The sequence below is a fragment of the Culex quinquefasciatus genome, chromosome 2 (assembly GCF_015732765.1).
Source record: "Culex quinquefasciatus strain JHB chromosome 2, VPISU_Cqui_1.0_pri_paternal, whole genome shotgun sequence".
In the NCBI taxonomy this organism is placed as follows: Eukaryota; Metazoa; Arthropoda; class Insecta; order Diptera; family Culicidae; genus Culex; species Culex quinquefasciatus.
The window spans coordinates 215,571,240-215,592,035 of record NC_051862.1 but is presented as its reverse complement, the minus strand read 5'-3'; the positions used below and the strand labels follow the sequence as shown (position 1 = coordinate 215,592,035).

The 20,796-nt window shown below is 35.2% G+C and overlaps 1 protein-coding gene across 4 annotated transcripts in view; it reads left to right on the top strand.

Annotated features, from left to right (window-relative positions):
* LOC6035990 (zinc finger protein 813) overlaps nucleotides 1-20,796 on the top strand; it is a 106,674-nt gene that overhangs the window by 8,800 nt on the left and 77,078 nt on the right. For 2 of the 4 annotated variants that reach the window (XM_038256261.1, XM_038256258.1), the window contains exons 2-3: nucleotides 4,207-5,356; nucleotides 5,443-5,773. In XM_038256261.1, coding sequence (XP_038112189.1) covers nucleotides 5,349-5,356; nucleotides 5,443-5,773 — 339 coding nt within the window. In that variant the 5' untranslated portion in view covers nucleotides 4,207-5,348. Of the gene's footprint in view, nucleotides 1-3,927; nucleotides 4,142-4,206; nucleotides 5,357-5,442; nucleotides 5,774-20,796 lie in introns of those variants that run through there. The other 2 variants (XM_038256260.1, XM_038256259.1) reach the window with 2 other exon arrangements.

The following is a 20,796-nucleotide window of genomic DNA, read 5'->3' as shown; positions in this document are numbered from 1 at the left end:
CTCCTACTCGGACCACCCTCCAATCCAGAGGGAGTGGAGTGGCCATCCGCCAAGAATCGCGATGCAATAATGTTTCGGGCTGGAGAGTGAAAAAAGCGTTGCTGACGGACAAAGAAGGAGGTTTGTGAAGACGCGCCCGTCACACCTTGATCCCTTCTTCTGGGCTGGAATTTTTCTGCATCAGGGTTGCCAATCGAAACAAGAGCTGATAAGGGCACTTGAAGGGGTGGGAGGGTGGACGGACGCACTGACTGTAGATAGAGTCGAGAAAGAGAATACGGTTGCGCGGTTTTTGTATTGTACAATTTGTACATATAGGTATACGGTATGTGTGTGTATTTAATTTTACGTCAGTTGAGCGCGGGGATTATAAAAACGGACTGGCAGGCAGCACTGCCAGAATTGCAAATGCTTAATTAAAATATTAATCAAATGGAATATGTAGTTAAACTTTGATTAAATTGTTACAAATAGCCGTGTTAGCATAACAAAGTAATACGATAGCTAGATGGGCTTTTATTTGTAACATTCATTTCCGATCAGGTGGAAAATAATCAAAGGGGAAACTAAAGATCTTCGCCCTAAGGCGGGCATCAATCACAGAAAAAAAAATCAATTCTCGATATCGTGAATTGTGTTCATGAATTTAAGAACCACGAAAGAATTTATTCATGAGTATGGTGCATTTGCACTATAAACGTGAATATATTATTTCGTGGTACGCAAATTCATGAACATAATTCACGATTTCGGGAATCGTCATTTTTACGTGATCTTAAAAGTTTCCAAAAGTCAATTGATTGATTTTAAAAAGCATTGGAAAGAAGAGCTCATAAAATTTCAAATTATTTTATGGTTGGAAGTTTGACTTGTTTTATGTAATGCTTAAAAAAAATTCTTTCCTCATACTCGGAACACACTCAATCTCGGAACAATTTTGTGATAATTTGTCAAGAGCAACAAAACACGGACTCCAAATTGCCTTTTCTATAATTGTGGGATTTTTGTACCTCCAATCACAAAATTCCCATTTTATTTAAAATTTCACCCAAAAACGATTAAACTTTTTTCAAAACCGTATACGATTTGTATAGGGACCATCCATAAACCACGTGGACACTTTTGTTAAAAAATAAACATTTGGCGAAATTTGCGAAATGGCTTCTTTTGAATGGATAAAGTTTCATTCAACACTAAAAATACCAAAAAACGTCGATTTCAAAAAGTTGCATAAATGCTTTGTGTAACTGTAACTTACATTATGCATCATTAGTTCAACAGATAAACCCCTTTTTACGCGGTGGCGTTACGCTTTTTGTTTCGTCAATTTCTTTAAAACCATATAGTATTATTGAAAACTTCAAAAAGCTTATTATAGATCTGAACAAATGCTACAAATTATTTTTTAAAGATTGCAAAAAAGTTGCGACATTCCAGAAAAATCGACAAATTAGAAAAACGTAACGCACCGCGTGAAAAGAGGTTTCTTTGTATGAAGACATTCAGAAATTACGGTCAAACCTCGCATGGTGCGCAGACGTTACGCTTTGTTTTCTTCGAATTGTCTGAAATGACATAATATTTGTGCAATCTTTTTTTAGCAATTTGTTCGTCTTATTCCAATCTACAATTAGCTTCAAGAAGAATGCAAAAATATTATGTCGTTTCGGAGTAATCGAAGAAAAACTAAGCGTAACACCTGCGCACTATGTGAGGTTTAACTGTAGTATCTTTGGAACGAGTTTAAGAAAAATGAAAAAAAAAAATGGGTTTGGTTTTTCGGCTTTCAGTCTTATAGTAGTGAAACCAATGTATTGTTTCAATTTTGTAGAGTAACAGTTGAGATGGACATACCTTCTTAAAAATATTTGAGAATATAAAAAGATGGGAAAATGTTTACTAGAATTATGTTTTTCAAAATTTTGCCCCATTCGCTTAAAAACAAAGACAAACTGACATTTTTTAAACTATCGATTGAGATGGCATAAATTGAAATTGCTCCTGATCATCTTTCACCTAAAGCAGGGGTGCCCAACCTTTTGGCCCTGCGAGCCAGATCTGGTTTTTCTAAAGCAGAGGCGGGCCGGAACTAATGTTGGTGAAAGTAAAAAAACAGTAAAAATTTTTTTCATAAAATTTATTTTAATAGGTTACATAAACAAGTGTTGCAAATAAGATTCAAATAACTTGATTTTAAGAAAGAAATACAAAGATTACTTTCAAAGATGTGATTTACTTTTATTTTGTTTTAGACAAAATTTTATTGTAATTGTTTTTGTCGATTGAAGTGAATTCCCTGACATCATTAACTAAAAAAAATATCAAAATTTCGTCGTTGCAAGTTTTTATTCAAGTTTGAAAAATCAACGAGACAAGATAAAATTTACTAAAACGAAATTTGGATTCAAATCTTCTCTACGATAAAACAATTTTTGCGTTGTTGTGCACCTTTATTCAAATATTTTACAAAACATTTCAAAATTATCTTAAAGACATGAAATAAAAAAAGTGTATACAAATATATATCTGATTCGCCATTCTTCAAATTTCTTAAAATTATTAAAGATTATGAAAGAAATGCTGTCTGATTTCTTGACTTCTTTAGATAGTTTTTATATATATATATATATATATTTTTAAATATTTGCAGCGATCTTTATTTTCAATATGATTAATTTGCCTTTTTAAGCTTTTTCCCAGCAAAAGTTTATCATTGAAAAGTAGCTCTGAAAAAAAATAATAATTAATCAAAATCCTCGAAAAAGAAACAATTGAATTAAAAATAAAACCAGCCAAAACAATCTTTTTGCATATTTTTCAAGTTTAATAATTAATTCTGATAACATCAATATGAAATGATAAGAATCAAATTCAAACATTAAGAATGTATAGATGTGAAATAAAATCATTTCAAAAATTACAAAGGCATAATCCTAACAAAATTGAATAAGCAACATTGTATGTCAAAAGCATAATAAACAAATAAATGTTTTGTAATAATATCTGAAAAATTGATCTCATGATATGTTTTTTTATTTAGACACTCAATTTATTTATTGAATATTTTATGAAGAGCCGGTCATAGAACTATTTTGAAAAGCCGTCGCGGGCCGGATGAAATGGCTTCATGGGCCGAATCCGGCCCGCGGGGCGGACGTTGGGCAGGCCTGGACCTAAATTATTGCAAATTACTAACACGTATTGAAATGATAGATAGTAACGATATCGAAAGCTCACTCAGTTTACAATCATTACTACTACCTAGTATTTTTCATGATCAAAGTTAATTTATGTTCCTCCTTAATTTTTTTTTAATGTCAAATACTGGAAAAAAATTTTCTTAGGGATTTTGATTCATCAAACAAATTGAACAAATTGTGGATCAACAAAATTGTTTAAAAAACAAAAAAAAATTGTTCCAACTTTTGATGCTGTCATCCGAGCCCCTCACGCTTCAAAATTGTAAAATTCCAGGCAGCCCTTCAAAACCCTCTTGAACGACCGTATTCCCTCGTTATTTTATTTTTTAGTTTTGCCGTTTGCACAATACAACACCAAACAAGGTTGCACTGCAAATCAAATTCGCTTCTCCCGTGCAAAATCACGCACTCCATCCGGTCGTTGATGCGTCGAGCGAAAAACGAAAAATGAAACATTTTTTTTTCCAAGACCAAGCAACCCGGGACTCGGAACTCCAAGAAGAGTGGGTGGGAAAAGTGCGTGCGTGCTCGTGGGTGGGTGCGGGCTGCATTCGGAATAATAAAATGCAATTTTCCGATGCACTTTTTTGCCCACGGGGGAAAAACCTCACATAAAAGTGTGAGTTTGAGTGTGTGTGCGATATGCTGCTTATATGTTGGCCACCGTGGACTTATGTATATCTCTGGAGTTGGTCATCGGGACCGGTTGCGGGAGCACCACCTCACCACGTGGCCGGTCAGTCGTCCGGGTTGGATGGTCCGAGGTGCCACGGCGCGCCGCCGTGTGGCCGCCGCGCTCCGTCATCGTTACCTTGCCTTGTCTGCTACGATGACGGTGACGGCGACGACTTTGCCGTGGCTTATTCTCCGTTTGAGATTCGAGCGGGTTACTTGGATGAGGACGTTTCGCGTCGCGCTGATTGCATAGCTGTAGGCGAATAGTGCGCGCTTAGCGACACCTGTTGGGCGATAGTGATACTAATGTAGTGTTTTTGTTTTCTTGCAGATTCGGTGCGCGCGGACATTACGAGGGAAGTTCCGTTGGGCCTAATGCCACCAGCAAGGACACTGTGAATCGGAACGGTCACCGGTGACGGTGACGGGCAAGCTCGAGTGTCAAGGGCTCGTGGTATTGGTGAGAGAGTGAGCGGGAATTGGCTCTCTCCTTCTCTCTCGCTCGCGGCGTCGGTGGCGCGCGACGGCCAGTGACTGCGAACTTGACTCCTGGTCCCGCGCTGGCTGGCTGGCTGGCCATCCTTATATACCGTGCTAGGGTGGGGGCGGCGGACACGTGGCGGGTCAAGGAGCGGGATGACGGTAGCCAAGGGATGCTAAGGAGTTGGAAGATGCGAACGACGAAGCTCAAACGGTGTTCGGTCGTCTAAGACGTTGGTTCTTCCCGGGGTCTTCGTGCGTGCGATCTGGAGACCGTTGAAAGAGAGGGGGTTGTGGACACGTGGCACGCGCGGAAGTGAACAGCATACTTTGGATTGTGCGTGCCAGAGAAGGGCCTCCGGCGATTTTTGAAGTCATTTTCGGGAAGAAAACTAATGATAAGACTGAAAAAGGTGGAAATTTAGTGTCAATGCAAAGGAAACAAAGTTACTGAAAGGAATGAGTATTACGAATAGTGTAAAAATCTGTAAAAAAAATAATTTAATAGAAATAATTCAATCAAATGTAAAAAGTAACCAAATGTAGCAGCCAAACTCGCAATTTTAAAACAAATAATCAAAACCAAACCTCTTAAAACTAAACGATTTAAAACAAATTGTGCAATAAAACGGACCACTTTTTATCTCGAAAAAAGGAACAATCATCTCGCAAAAACTTCTCCCTTTGGAAGAAAAGCTAGAACAAAGTGAAACTTCTTAAAGGAGTTGCCAACCAATACAGGCAAGATCCCGTGTGTACAGAAAGAAAGGATGCAAAAACACTCGACGCACACATTGACGCACTCTCTCGGCACAAGTAGTAGTGGTGGTGGTGGTGGTGGTGTTACTCCTTAAGAATAAGGAGGTGTTACTCTCTCCCTCTTCGAGGGGGGGTGGCCATTCCGGAAGCCGGGAAAAATCCCAACCCCACACGCAAAAACCTGCAAGAAAACAGGATAATCGATAACCAGCGTGACTTCAAGATCGGCTCAAAATGAAGGAGTAAGTAGTAACAAGATTAAAATCTAAAAAGAGGTCAACCCAAAAAACTAACCTCAACCCATCTCTCTCTTTAATCCCACCTCAAGAAACCCGATGATTGACGTGTTTGACGTGTCGTCGGACTTTAACCCGGACATGATCCTGTCGAACGTGTTCCTCGATCCGTCGCTGGACTTTATGACCAGCATCGACGACGCGGACATCATGGCGCAGGATTTTCTGCACTTTGCCACCGCTAGCGGGAGTGGAAGTGCAATGTTTTATCCTGCGGAACAGCAACATCAACAGCAACAGCCGCAGGTGGAGCAACAGCAAATGCAGCAACAAATTCAAATGCCTCAACAGCAGCAGATGCAATTGCAGCAGCAGCAACAACAGTTTGCGATTATTCCGCCGCAAAAGTGTGTTGTGGAACAGGTGAGTCTTTAACATTATTTGAGTTATAAAAAAGGAAATTTGTTGAATGTCAAGTATTGTAAACTAGGGTCAATCGAGACACATGGGGTGAATTGGGACAGCAGTTTTAACCATGTTGGAGCAAAATATTTTGATTTTTCTGGTTGGTTTCGGTTAGAACAGACTCAGACCAACAAAATGTGTGCATCCATTTCCAAATTTAAAAGCTCTAAGTGCTCTAAAAACTTCTGTCCCTATTCCGACTGATGTCCCGATTCGCCCCAGATTGCGGTAATGATTTACAATCTGATCAAAGCTCATTTCAATTATTATGAAGCTGAAATTGTGTTAATATTCATCTGATGAGCTTTATATATTTATATTTTTAACATGATTTCCTAAGATTAATTTTTAGTATTTTCATTTTAAAAAGTTCTTATCTTGTCTATGTTTGCATATATGTCCAATATGCACAAACAGAAAACCGAGAAAAAAACATTGACAGTTTGTCCCAAACATAAGGCCCGGTGTTAACTTTTCGTGAAAAAGGCAAAAATTATTTTTAAAAATGGGAACAAATAATATTTTTCTTTTTTTTTTGTTATTGATGTATTTAGAAAAAAAAAACTTGGCTGTTCTTCGTTAATTTTTTTTGTTTGCTTTTTCTTTCTACTCTACAATTCTCAATTATTATCTTATGGAAATGTTGTGTTTCATAATTTCTAGTCACTTTTTAATTTCTGTCTTTGCGCTATAAAATTTACCATTTTCTTTTAGGTTGCAACAAATTCTTCACACATAGGTACTTAATTTATCTTAAAATTTACGGATCTTTCGTATAATACAAGACTAAAGCTGTCATCTAAATGTGTCGAGAAAATTCTCCATTAAAATGATTCCACTCAACTTTTTGTGTGAAACTAATTACATTACTACAGTCCAAACTCCATTATCAGAAGGCCTCGGAAAAAATTCACTTCGGGTGATCAAAACTTCGGACAATCGAATCATAAAAAACACATTTTACGCTAAAATGATTAGTTTTTTTAAATTCATGATGGTGGTCAAAATAGCGGGGTGTACTATTGAAAAATGCATTTCATTATTTAACAGGCAATGAACAACTCAAATTTGACGAAAATTGGGTCGTAGAACACTAATTTTATGGGTAATTCTCTACCAACTCACACGAAATCGGGAAAAGTTGCCCCGACCCCTCTTCGATTTACGTGAAACTTTGTCCTAAGGGGTAACTTTTGTCCCTGATCACGAATCCGAGGTCCGTTTTTTGATAGCTCGTGACGGAGGGGGTACGACCCTTCCATTTTGAACATGCGCAAAGAGGTGTTTTTCAAAAATTTGCAGCCTAAAACGGTGATGAGATGGAAATTTGGTGTCAAAGGGACTTTATGTAAAATTAGACGCCCGATTTGATGGCGTACTCAGAATTCGGAAAACGTATTTTCATCGAAAAACACTAAAAGTTTTAAAATTCTCCCATTTTCCGTTACTCGACTGTAAAATTTTGGAACATGTCATTTTATGGGAAATTTAATGTACTTTTCGAATCTACATTGACCCAGAAGGGTCATTTTTCATTTAGAACAAAATTTTCATTTTAAAATTTCGTGTTTTTCTAACTTTGCAGGGTTATTTTTAGAGTGTAACAATGTTCTACAAAGTTGTAGAGTAGACAATTACAAAAATTTTGATATATAGATATAAGGGTTTGCTTATAAACATCACGAGTTATCGCGATTTTACGAAAAAAAGTTTTGAAAAAGTAACTTTTTGCGTTTCTCTTTGTTTCGTCGTCCATGTCTGTCGCGGGTGACCATGAACGGCCATGATCGATGACGACCAACTTTTTCAAAACTTTTTTTCGTAAAATCACGATAACTCATGATGTTTACAAGCAAACCCCTTATATCTATATATCAAAATTTTTGTAATTGTCTGCTCTACAACTTTGTAGAACATTGTTACACTCTAAAAAATAACCCTGAAAAGTTAGAAAAAACACGAAATTTTAAAATGAAAAATTTTGTTCTAAATGAAAAAATGACCCTTCTGGGTCAATGTAGATTCGAAAAGTACATTAAATTTCCCATAAAATGACATGTTCCAAAAAATTTTACAGTCGAGTAACGGAAAATGGGAGAATTTTTAAAACTTTCTTAGTGTTTTTTTCGATGAAAAATACGTTTTTTCGGAATTCTGAGTACGCCATCAAATTGGGCGTCTAATTTTACATAAAAGTCCCTTTGACACCAAATTTCTATCTCATCACCGTTTCAGGCTGCAAATTATTGAAAAACACCTCTTTTTTCGCATGTTCAAAAATTGAAGGGGTCGTACCGCCCCTCCGTCACGAGATATCAAAAAACGGACCTCGGATTCGTGATCAGGGACAAATCGAAGAGGGGTCGGGGCAACTGCTGTGTGAGTTGGCGGAGAATTACCCTTATGTTAAATACAAAAAAAAAAATGATGGAAAATTACGGAAAATTTGTTTTTGTTCGCAATTCCATTATCCGAAGTTCTACACAAACCTTGGGATATTCGAAACTTCGGATAATCGAGTCTGGACTGTATTCAATTTATGTTTATTTTCTGGTTAGCAGAAAACTAGTCCACCAGAATCTTATAATGTGGGATGTAATAGGAAGTGAAACAAGTTTGATTTACAAAAAAAGGAAAAAAAAAACATTATAAAAAACTGCTAGATATAATTATTTGGACATAACTACTAACGAAATCAAACGAAATAAATAACCGGAAATGTTTGAATTGTGATATCAATAAAATAAAAACTATGATAAAGAGTGACATTTTGAATATTGTTTCATCATCACCGTATTGTCATTTTAACTTTAATGTTTCTATAACTGCATCAAGCAATAAATATGTTGGCTCTCTTTTGTTAAAAATAGTCAAAAATATTTATTTCAATTTTCTGCCAATTTGGCTTAATGCTAAAATTTATTAATTTTTTCATGATTTTTATGTTTTTTTTGTGATTTTTGAGTAGTTTGGCCAAAACAATTTACCGTAAACTGGGGTGACTTTGATACCCCGGGGTGACATTGATAGAAATTTGATTTGGCCACTAATTTTGATACATCCAATGTAACAGTCACATTTTTGCATATATGTTCGATAATAAGCTATCCCTTAATGCTTACATACTTAAAATTCTCAAAAATTTTTAGACACTAATTTGACGGGCATTTGAAAAACCTATCAAAGTCACCCCGGGCTATCAAAGTCACCCCAGTTTGCGGTATTCATGTTCTTTTTTGTAAATTGTTTAAAAAATCAGCTGAAAAATTTATTTTTTGTATTTATTTATCATTAATCAAAATCAATCAAAGGATTTATTAAACAAATATCCTTGAAGTTTTATTAAAATTATTAGCATGAAGATAAAAAGATATTTTGTTGTGATTTTGTTAATTTTTTTAATTTTAGCTTTCCATTTTTCTGTATTAAAATTTAGCTATTATTAATATATCAACATAAGTAGCGGGAATTCCCGGGAAAAAATTCCCGGGAAATCGACCATTTTTGGACCCCTCGATTCCCGGGAAATTTGGTCGAGACTCCCGGGAAATTTTAATTATATAAATATCGAAGCAAATTGAAGCTAACCAGAAAAAAAAACATTTGGAAATTTGAAATTGTTTAGAACATTGAATGTTAAATATAAGATGTTCAAGTTCGAATGAACCAATATTGGCATTAATGCTTCTCTTATCTTCTTATTCAGAAAGTAGAAACTTATCAAAAATTCCAATAACTATAATTGAGAGAACTCAAAACAATGTGGATTCTATAATTTTCCTTAAAGCATATTTATCAGTTAGACTCCAGGAAGGAAGTCTAATGTTTTTTAAATATATTTTTTTTATTTATTATTTCTAAGAGGGAAAAGCCTTTTCAAGATCAGTATAATTTCCATATCCTCTTTCAAGCATAGCAATCCTTATAATCTTGTTTTTTTTAATTCTTATTAATTTAATTTCGCCTTCTTTCATGTCAATAATTCATTTTGTGTTTCGCTTCAACCCCAATATTAAATTATATTTTGGAAGAAAAAAACTTTGGCATCCTTTGTAAAGTTAAGGTCCGCCAAATGTGAACATTCGGGTTTTCCTGATTACTATTTCTTCAATGAATATTTACAGTTGACCTTAAAAAAACAATTTTAAATTCTAGAGTTTTTTTTATTAGGTGCTATAAACATATGAAAGACAACAGTCTATTGGTCTTTTAAAAAAACTCTGGAATTGTTGTTTTGAGTCGTTATTTATCAAATTGCAAAAATCCCGATATTGGGAAATTATATTAGCTTTTTTTTTACTTCACAAAAATCTAATAATAAGTTCGAACAACAAGTTGTATTTGCAGATTCAGGAAAAAATTAAAAGGTAGATCAAACCTAGTTCCCAAAAATAATGAGGCTACTAATTATCGTTTCATAGAATAAGTATGAATAAATCGTAACTGAATTCATTGAAAAGAAACATATTTATAACTTTTCTTTATACATTATTGGCACTATTGGCATAGTTAAAAACACTCCCGGGTCCCGGGAATTCCCGGGAAATATCCAAATTCAACTCTCGATTCCCGGGAAATTGGAAATCTCGAGAATCGTCACCCTCTAGTCATTTTCGAGTGAGAACGTACATCAACCTGAAAACATCAGCAAAGATTGCTGCACACATTTAACAAAGTGTTATTTTATATTAGATCTGTACAAATTTTATTTAAAGCTTGTGACCCTCGGCTCGGGTCAAGGTCGAGGGTGCAGCAAATATTATTTTTTGAAGCAAGCCCATTATTTAACATTTTCAAGAAAAAAAATATTTAAAAAGATTTATACATTTATAAAGTTGTGATACTTTCAAAAATCTGCAAAATTTCTTTGAATTTATGATTTTTTTTTTTCTATGCTGGTTTTCCAATCTGTGGTCTCAAATTCAAAATTGGCAATAAGTTCAAAATGCTCCATATGTTCTGCTATGTTATGATGTGTATAAAAAAATTACAATCTAGATTCTAGAATTCTGCAAAACTCGAAATAATCAAATCTGTAATTTCTTCAATCGCAAACATTGTTATTAAATCATTTTGAACCAATCTAATACTTTTTTTTTAAATGTTATATGCTCCAAAAGGATATTTTTTCCATTGTTTCATGAAATTAATTTATTGTAAACATCAATATAGGTTAAATTAATTGTGAGTTAAATATTTAAAACTAATTTTGTTGAAAATTTACAGAAAAACATTACAAACTTAAAGAACAAAAAAAAACTGTAGTTTCTTTATACTTCACGTCCCCGGCCCGGGCAGAAAATCGCATCTTAGGAAGAACACAAAAATATCATGGACTGTTTTTGTGAACATGGCATGATTTTTGTTTGTTCCAAAAACTAAAAAATTGGCCGCCGAAATTCATGATACTTTTTATGTTCCTAAACAGTGTATCATCAAATGTTTTATTTTCATTTATATTTGATATTTTTGGACTTAGCAGAATTTCGAAAATTAATTTATTTGGGACTTTGAAAAAATTTCGACCCGTCTATCATGAGATGATATTTTGATGTTTGATCAAGTTTTCGCTGGACTTAGAAAAATTTCGAAAGCCAAATTATTTTGGGACTTAGAAAAAAACCGACCTGTCAATTATGAGATGATACAATTACTTTTCATCATGTTTTCGTTGGACTTAGCAAAATTTCCACTCCTCCGCAAACTGCCAGTTTTGTTAGTGGAATTTTTTATTGAGTTTTTTTTCACTTTAATTTACTTTAAATACACTAGTTAAACTAATCACATTAAAAGTATTTTACCGCAAATAAAATTTCATCGCTAAGCGCAAAAATGAGCCCACGCGCTCACTCTCTCTCTCTCTCTCTTTCGTTTACTGCTCGCACGCAACGCGCGAGACATGTCGTGACAGGAATCGGCAATCGGCAGACAGACAGCTTTTGCGTTCGTGGCGGGCTGGTTTGTTTACGTTTTCGCGCAGTAGTTTTCCGCGGATAAATTGTAGTCCGCGAATCGCCGCGGGTTGTGAGTACATTCTGTGGCGGAGGGAGTGTGTGTTTGTTCGTTCCGTTGAGTTCGGGAGCCGCGATATATTGTGGTTAAGTGATTGCTTCTGTTTTGGCTGCTGGGGGCGAAGAAAAAGTTCCGCTCAGTGTTGGCGGATGCAAGGAATGTTCAGGCCAAGCAGCTGCACCCAGAAGAGGAATCCTCTTGCCCTCAATGTCACTTGGCCTCCTTCCTCCTCCTCCTCCTGCAGGTGCTGTCTTGACACGGATCAACGCCGAAACTATTTCGGTGAATTTGACAGGACACGGGAGTTCTCGGTGAAGGAAAACACAGCTGGTAAAGTTTGTTTTGATTTTGTGTCGCGTGATTGGAATCCTGATTTGTGGGGGAACATTGTTTTCGCGAATGCGCGATTGTGTGAGTGTGTGTTTGTTTACGTTTGACGTATTCTTGGTGAACGGGTGATTACAATTGGATGAAACTTTATTGGTGTTTCCGGAGGGGGTGAGCGAGAAAAAAACTGACAAATTCGCGTTGGTGCTGGCTGCGGCCTGTGATTGTTCATGTGACTGTGCTTTGGGGTTTGTTTACGTTTTCAATTGATTATTGTGAGTGTGTGGCAGGGGCAAAGACGAGACAATGTGACATTGCTTCTATCCTTTAGGGGTGTCCGTGACAGAAGGAAGAACCTTTCTCTGGTTATTTCGGAGGAGGTAATCTATTGGGCGACTCGCGAGCAGTTTCCCGGTGAAGGTGGAAAGTGGAGTCCATCTGAATCGATGATACAAGCTGGTTCGAAATACTTAGTAGGAAGAAGTATTTCAACGATTTTGACTCAGATAAGTATTATTTGCTTTCCTTTTTTTATTATATCATATTGGATTATTTGATAAAAACCCTGGAAATTCTGTTTGAAAATTGATACTTTGTGTTTTGTTTTCTTTAACAGGACCACAACCTGGGCATGTTTCGGGACATTCAGCATCTGGCATTTTGTTTAATTTGACAAATTAGCTGCGATGCAACCGTGCTTTGGTTGAATGGATTTGAAGAGGATTAACCAGGTATGTACGAAAAATATTATTTTAAAGTGAACCTATCACTGTTCAAACTTCATTTTGTTACTTTTGCAAATATATTTTTTTTTACCAAATCAATGCTTCGAAAATCTTTTTCTGGGAAGTTACCAGAATATTTTGTGAGAATTATTGTTTCAATATTTTCAAAAGACGTTCTCGTAAAGAGATTTTTTTTAAATTTCACGTTGTTGCAGTATTATATTGGTATAGTAATTGTCCTAAACTGAGATGAGGAGTACTTTAAGAAACTGTTTAATTCAAAAAAAGATTTTGGTTTTCAGCAAATAATTCAACTAAAGAAAGAACATCACCTTTCTTCAATATTTGATTTGCTTTTATTATTTCAGTGTTTTAAAGAATTTGGACATGAATCGTTTTTATGTTTATAAATAGATTTTTTTAGAAGTAGATTATGTTAAAGTCAATGTAACTTTTGCCAACAAAAAGTTGTTTATATTACATTGAAAAACTGATGATCTATGTAACTTGCAATATCAAATAAAGTGAAATTTTATTTAAATATTTAATAAATCTCTTCAAATATTTTTACATTTAAAAATATTGTTGACTTTCAGTACACAGAAAAAATGATGGTAATATTCATCAGGGAATGGTGACAGATGTTGTGGCAAAATAAATGATTAGTTTTACCACAGAAAATGATGAATTTTCATCAGTTATTGATGAATATTCATCAGGTTCACATTTTTAAACATTTTTATGTAATATATGTCAAAAAGAGGTAATTTTCAACATACCAAATTTTCAACGTTCCAAAATTCAACTTTTTTTCTGTGTACATCATTTTAATAACTGAGTGATTGAAAGTTATTAACAAAACTTTCAAAAAATAGATAAGACTGGTGTCCCTTAAAAAATACACATTGTAACTGAATTTTGTGGAATTAATATAAAATGAATATTAATGGGAAAAACTCAATATATAAATCGATTCAATTTAAATATCAATGTTGATAATAAATTCAATTTATACGCAATGTTTTTTTCATAGTACGCTTTCACTGTGCGCGCATGTTACGCCTCTCTCTCTTTTTCTGACTATTTTTGTAAACAGTGTATTTTACACCCTTACTAAAAATCATGGTTTTCTGAGTTCAATATCTCACTTTTCATACGATTTTTTTGAGTTCAGGTACTACAAGCTTAAAAATGGTTATATGGGTTGAACTCAAAAAATCGTATGAAAAGTGAGATATTGAACTCAGAAAATCATGTTTTTTGGTAAGGGTGTACTCAGTTCAGATAGTGCGATGGACTTTTGCTTAAAAATAAGCCCTTTTAAGTTTTCTGTCGAAAGATACCATCTGAAAATAAAATTGTATCATGGGAAGTTGCGAAATATGGATTTGTAAGATTTCTTCACAAATCACAACTTTTCATGATACATTAATGATTCTGGATGAAATTTTTACGAACAGTGTTTTTCTGGCAAAAACCTGAACCTGTCTTGATTTTTTATGTTTCTGGATGATATTTTTTCGCACCATTTTTTTCAGGAAAAAGCAGAATTGGCCATGATTATTTCATGTTCCTGGATGATATTTTTCGGTACCATGACATGATATTTTTAAGTTCAAAATGACAACTTGGTTTGATATTTTTTTGATGTTTCGTAGAGTAACTCATGTTACATTTTATGTTTCTACATCTCTTAAGTCAAGCGTTTTGGAAACATGTCATCTTCATGTTTTTGGCAACATGACAAGTTTACCGTAAGATGTAATTTTCTGATCGGGGGCCCGACCCGGGCAGAAAATCGCATCTTAGGAAGAACACAAAAATAACATGGACTGTTTTTGTGAACATGACATGATTTTTGTTTGTTCCAAAAACTAAAAAAATGGCCGCCGAAATTCATGATACTTTTTATGTTCCTAAACAGTGTATCATCAAATGTTTTATTTTCATTTCTTTTTGATATTTTTGGACTTAGCAGAATTTCGAAAATTAATTTATTTGGGACTTTGAAAAAATTTCGACCCGTTTATCATGAGATGATATTTTGATGTTTGATCAAGTTTTCACTGGACTTAGGAAAATTTCGAAAGCCAATTTTTTTGGGACTTAGAAAAAAATCGACCACTCCATCATGGGATGATATTTTATAGTTTTATCTTGTTTTCGCTGGACTTAGCAAAATTTCGAATGCCGAATTATTTTGGGACTTAGAAAAAAATCGACCTGTCAATTATGAGATGATACAATTACTTTTCATCATGTTTTCGTTCGACTTAGCAAAATTTCCACTCCTCCGCAAAATGCCAGTTTTGTGAAAGGAATTTTTTATTGAGTTTTTTTTTCACTTTAATTTACTTTAAATACACTAGTTAAACTAATCACATTAAAAGTATTTTACCGCAAATAAAATTTCATCGCAAAGCGCAAAAATGAGCCCACGAGCTCACTCGCTCTCTCTCTCTCTCTTCTCTCTTCTTTCGTTCACTGCTCGCACGCAACGCGCGAGACATGTCGTGACAGGAATCGGCAATTGGCAGACAGACAGCTTTTGCGTTCGTGGCGGGCTGGTTTGTTTACGTTTTCGCGCAGTAGTTTTCCGCGGATAAATTGTAGTCCGCGTATCGCCGCGGGTTGTGAGTACATTCTGTGGCGGAGGGAGTGTGTGTTCGTTCATTCCGTTGAGTTCGGGAGCCGCGATATATTGTGGTTAAGTGATTGCTTCTGTATTGGCTGCTGGGGGCGAAGAAAAAGTTCCGCTCAGTGTTGGCGGATGCAAGGAATGTTCAGGCCAAGCAGCTGCACCCAGAAGAGGAATCCTCTTGCCCTCAATGTCACTTGGCCTCCTTCCTCCTCCTCCTCCTGCAGGTGCTGTCTTGACACGGATCAACGCCGGAACTATTTCGGTGAATTTTACAGGACACGGGAGTTCTCGGTGAAGGAAAACACAGCTGGTAAAGTTTGTTTTGATTTTGTGTCGCGTGATTGGAATCCTGATTTGTGGGGGAACATTGTTTTCGCGAATGCGCGATTGTGTGCGTGTGTGTTTGTTTACGTTTGACGTATTCTAGGTGAACGGGTGATTAGAACTGGATGAAACTTTCTTGGTGTTTCCGGAGGGGGTGAGCGAGAAAAACTGACAAATCCGCGTTGGTGCTGGCTGCGGCCTGTGATTGTTCATGTGACTGTGCTTTGGGGTTTGTTTACGTTTTTAATTGATTATTGTGAGTGTGTGGCAGGGGCAAGGACGTGACAATGTGACATTGCTTCTATCCTTTAGGGGTGTCCGTGACAGAAGGAAGAACCTTTCTCTGGTTATTTCGGAGGAGGTAATCTATTGGGCGACTCGCGAGCAGTTTCCCGGTGAAGGTGGAAAGTGGAGTCCATCTGAATCGATGGTACAAGCTGGTTCGAAATACTTAGTAGGAAGAAGTATTTCAACGATTTTTTGACTCAGATAAGTATTATTTGCTTTCCTTTTTTTATTATATCATATTGGATTATTTGATAAAAAAAGCTCTGGAAATTCTGTTTGAAAATTGATACTTAGTGTTTTGTTTTCTTTAACAGGACCACAACCTGGACATGTTTCGGGACATTCAGCATCTGGCATTTTGTTTAATTAGACAAATTAGCTGCGATGCAACCGTGCTTTGGTTGAATGGATTTGAAGAGGATTAACCAGGTATGTACGAAAAATATTATTTTAAAGTGAACCTATCACTGTTCAAACTTTATTTTGTTACTTTTGCAAATTTATTTTTTTTCAAACCAAATCAATGCTTCGAAAATCTTTTTCTGGGAAGTTACTAGAATATTTTGTTCGAATTATTGTTTCAATATTTTCAAAAGACGTTCTCGTAAAGAGATTTTTAAATTTCACGTTGTTGCAGTATTATATTGGTATAGTAATTGTCCTAAACTGAGATGAGGAGTACTTTAAGAAACTGTTTAATTCAAAGAAAGATTTTGGTTTTGAGCAAATAATTCAACTAAAGAAAGAACATCACCTTTCTTCAATATTTGATTTGCTTTTATTATTTCAGTGTTTTAAAGAATTTGGACATGAATCGTTTTTATGTTTATAATTAGATTTTTTTAGAAGTAGATTATGTTAAAGTCAATGTAACTTTTGCCAACAAAAAGTTGTTTATATTACATTGAAAAACTGATGATCTATGTAACTTGCAATATCAAATAAAATGAAATTTTATTTAAATATTTAATAAATCTCTTCAAATATTTTTTACATTTAAAAATATTGTTGACTTTCAGTACACAGAAAAATGATGGTAATATTCATCAGGGAATGGTGACAGATGTTGTGGCAAAATAAATGGTTAGTTTTACCACAGAAAATGATGAATTTTCATCAGTTATTGAAGAAAATTCAACAGGTTCACATTTTTAAACATTTTTATGTAATATTAGTCAAAAAATGAGGTAATTTTCAACATACCAAATTTTAAACGTTCCAAAATTCAACTTTTTTTCTGTGTACATCATTTTAATAACTGATTGATTGGAAGTTATTAACAAAACTTTCAAAAAATTGATAAGACTGGTGTCCCTTAAAAAATACACATTGTAACTGAGTTTTGTGGAATTAATATAAAATGAATATTAATGGGAAAAACTCAATATATAAATCGATTCAATTTAAATATCAATGTTGATAATTAATTCAATTTATACGCAATGTTTTTTTTTTTTACAGTACGCTTTCACTGTGCGCGCATGTTACGCCTCTCTCTTTTCTGACTATTTTTGTAAACAGTGTATTGGGCTTACACCCTTACTAAAAATCATGGTTTTCTGAGTTCAATATCTATTTTTTCATACGTTTTTTTTGAGTTCAGGTACTACAAGCTTAAAAATGGTTATATGGGTTGAACTCAAAAAATCGTATGAAAAGTGAGATATTGAACTCAGAAAATCATGTTTTTTGGTAAGGGTGTACTCAGTTCAGATACACGGAGAAAAAAGAGTTCTCAAAATCGTGAACAAGCGTTCATGAAATTGGAACCACGAACAAAGTGTTCAAATTTCATGGTACGTTTTTCAAAATCGTACCATGGAATTTGAACACTTTGTTCGTGGTTCCGAATTTCATGAACGCTTGTTCACGATTTTTGGAACTCTTTTTTCTCCGTGTAGTGCGATGGACTTTTGCTTAAAAATAAGCCCTTTTAAGTTTTCTGTCGAAAGATACCATCTGAAAATAAAATTGTATCATGGGAAGTTGCGAAATATGGATTTGTAAGATTTCTTCACAAATCACAACTTTTCATGATACATTAATGATTCTGGATGAAATTTTTACGAACAGTTTTTTTCAGGCAAAAACCTGAACCTGTCTTGATTTTTTATGTTTCTGGATGATATTTTTTCGCACCAATTTTTTCAGGAAAAAGCAGAATTGGCCATGATTATTTCATGTTCCTGGATGATATTTTTCGGTACCATGACATGATATTTTTAAGTTCAAAATGACAACTTGGTTTGATATTTTTTTGATGTTTCGTAGAGTAACTCATGTTACATTTTATGTTTCTACATCTCTTAAGTCAAGCGTTCTGGAAACATGTCATCTTCATGTTTTTGGCAACATGACAAGTTTACCGTAAGATGTAATTTTCTGATCGCCCGGGCAGAAAGTCGCATCATGGGACGAACAAAAAAATAACTTGAGTTGTTTTTGTGAACATGGCATGATTTTTGTTTGTTCCAAAAACTAAAAAAATGGCCGCCGAAATTCATGATACTTTTTATGTTCCTAAACAGTGTATCATCAAATGTTTTATTTTCATTTCTATTTGATATTTTTGGACTTAGCAGAATTTCGAAAATCAATTTATTTGGGACTTTGAAAAAAATTCAACCCGTTTATCATGAGATGATATTTTGATGTTTGATCAAGTTTTCGCTGGACTTAGGAAAATTTCGAAAGCCAATTTATTTTGGGACTTAGAAAAAAATCGACCACTCCATCATAAGATGATATTTTCTAGTTTTATCTTGTTTTCGCTGGACTTAGCAAAATTTCGAATGCCCAATTATTTTGGGACTTAGAAAAAACCGACCTGTCAATTATGAGATGATACAATTATTTTTCATTATGTTTTCGTTGGACTTAGCAAAATTTTCACTCCTCCGCAAACTGCCAGTTTTATTAATGGAAATTTTTATTGATTTTTTCACTTTAATTTACTTTAAATACATTAGTTAAACTAATCACATTAAAAGTATTTTACCGCAAAGTGCAAAAATGAGCCCACGCGCTCGCTCTCTCTCTCTCTCTCTTTCGTTCACTGCTCGCACGCAACGCGCGAGACATGTCGTGACAGGAATCGGCAATCGGCAGACAGACAGCTTTTGCGTTTGTGGCGGGCTGGTTTGTTTACGTTTTCGCGCAGTAGTTTTCCGCGGATAAATTGTAGTCCGCGAATCGCCGCGGGTTGTGAGTACGTTCTGTGGCCGAGGGAGTGTGTGTTCGTTCGGTCCGTGGCGTTCGGGAGCTGCGATATATTGTGGTTAAGTGATTGCTTCTGTTTTGGCTGCTGGGGGCAAAGAAAAAGTTCCGCTCAGTGTTGGCGGATGCAAGGAATGTTCAGGCCAAGCAGCTGCACCCAGAAGAGGAATCCTCTTGCCCTCAATGTCACTTGGCCTCCTTCCTCCTCCTCCTCATGCAGGTGCTGTCTTGACACGGATCAACGCCGGAACTATTTCGGTGAATTTGACAGGACACGGGAGTTCTCGGTGAAGGAAAACACAGCTGGTAAAGTTTGTTTTGATTTTGTGTCGCGTGATTGGAATCCTGATTTGTGGGGGAACATTGTTTTCGCGAATGCGCGATTGTGTGCGTGTGTGTTTGTTTACGTTTGACGTATTCTTGGTGAACGGGTGATTACAACTGGATGAAACTTTCTTGGTGTTTCCGGAGGGGGTGAGCGAGAGAAAAACTGACAAATTCGCGTTGGTGCTGGCAGCGGCCAGTGATTGTTCATGTGACTGTGCTTTGGGGTTTATTTACGTTTTTAATTGATTATTGTGAGTGTGTGGCAGGGGCAAGGACGTGACAATGTGACATTGCTTCTATCCTTTAGGGGTGTCCGTGACAGAAGGAAGAACCTTTCTCTGGTTATTTCGGAGGAGGTAATCTATTGGGCGACTCGCGAGCAGTTTCCCGGTGAAGGTGGAAAGTGGAGTCCATCTGAATCGATGGTACAAGCTGGTTCGAAATACTTAGTAGGAAGAAGTATTTCAACGATTTTTGACTCAGATAAGTATTATTTGCTTTCCTTTTCTATATTTTTATTATATCATATTGGATTATTTGATAAAAAAGCCCTGGAAATTCTGTTTGAAAATTGATACTTTGTGATTTGTTTTCTTTAACAGGACCACAACCTGGGCATGTTTCGGGACATTCAGCATCTGGCATTTTGTTTAATTAGACAAATTAGATGCGATGCAACCGTGCTTTGGTTGAATGGATTTGAAGAGGATTAACCAGGTATGTACGAAAAATATTATTTTAAAGTGAACCTATCACTGTTCAAACTTCATTTTGTTACTTTTGCAAATATATTTTTTTTCAAACCAAATCAATGCTTCGAAAATCTTTTTCTGGGAAGTTACTAGAATATTTTGTGCGAATTATTGTTTCAAAAGACGTTCTCGTAAAGAGATTTTTTTTTTAAATTTCACGTTGTTGCAGTATTATATTGGTATAGTAATTGTCCTAAACTGAGATGAGGAGTACTTTAAGAAACTGTTTAATTCAAAGAAAGATTTTGGTTTTGAGCAAATAATTCAACTAAAGAAAGAATATCACCTTTCTTCAATATTTGATTTGCTTTTATTATTTCAGTGTTTTAAAAATTTGGACATGAATCGCTTTTATGTTTATAAATAGAT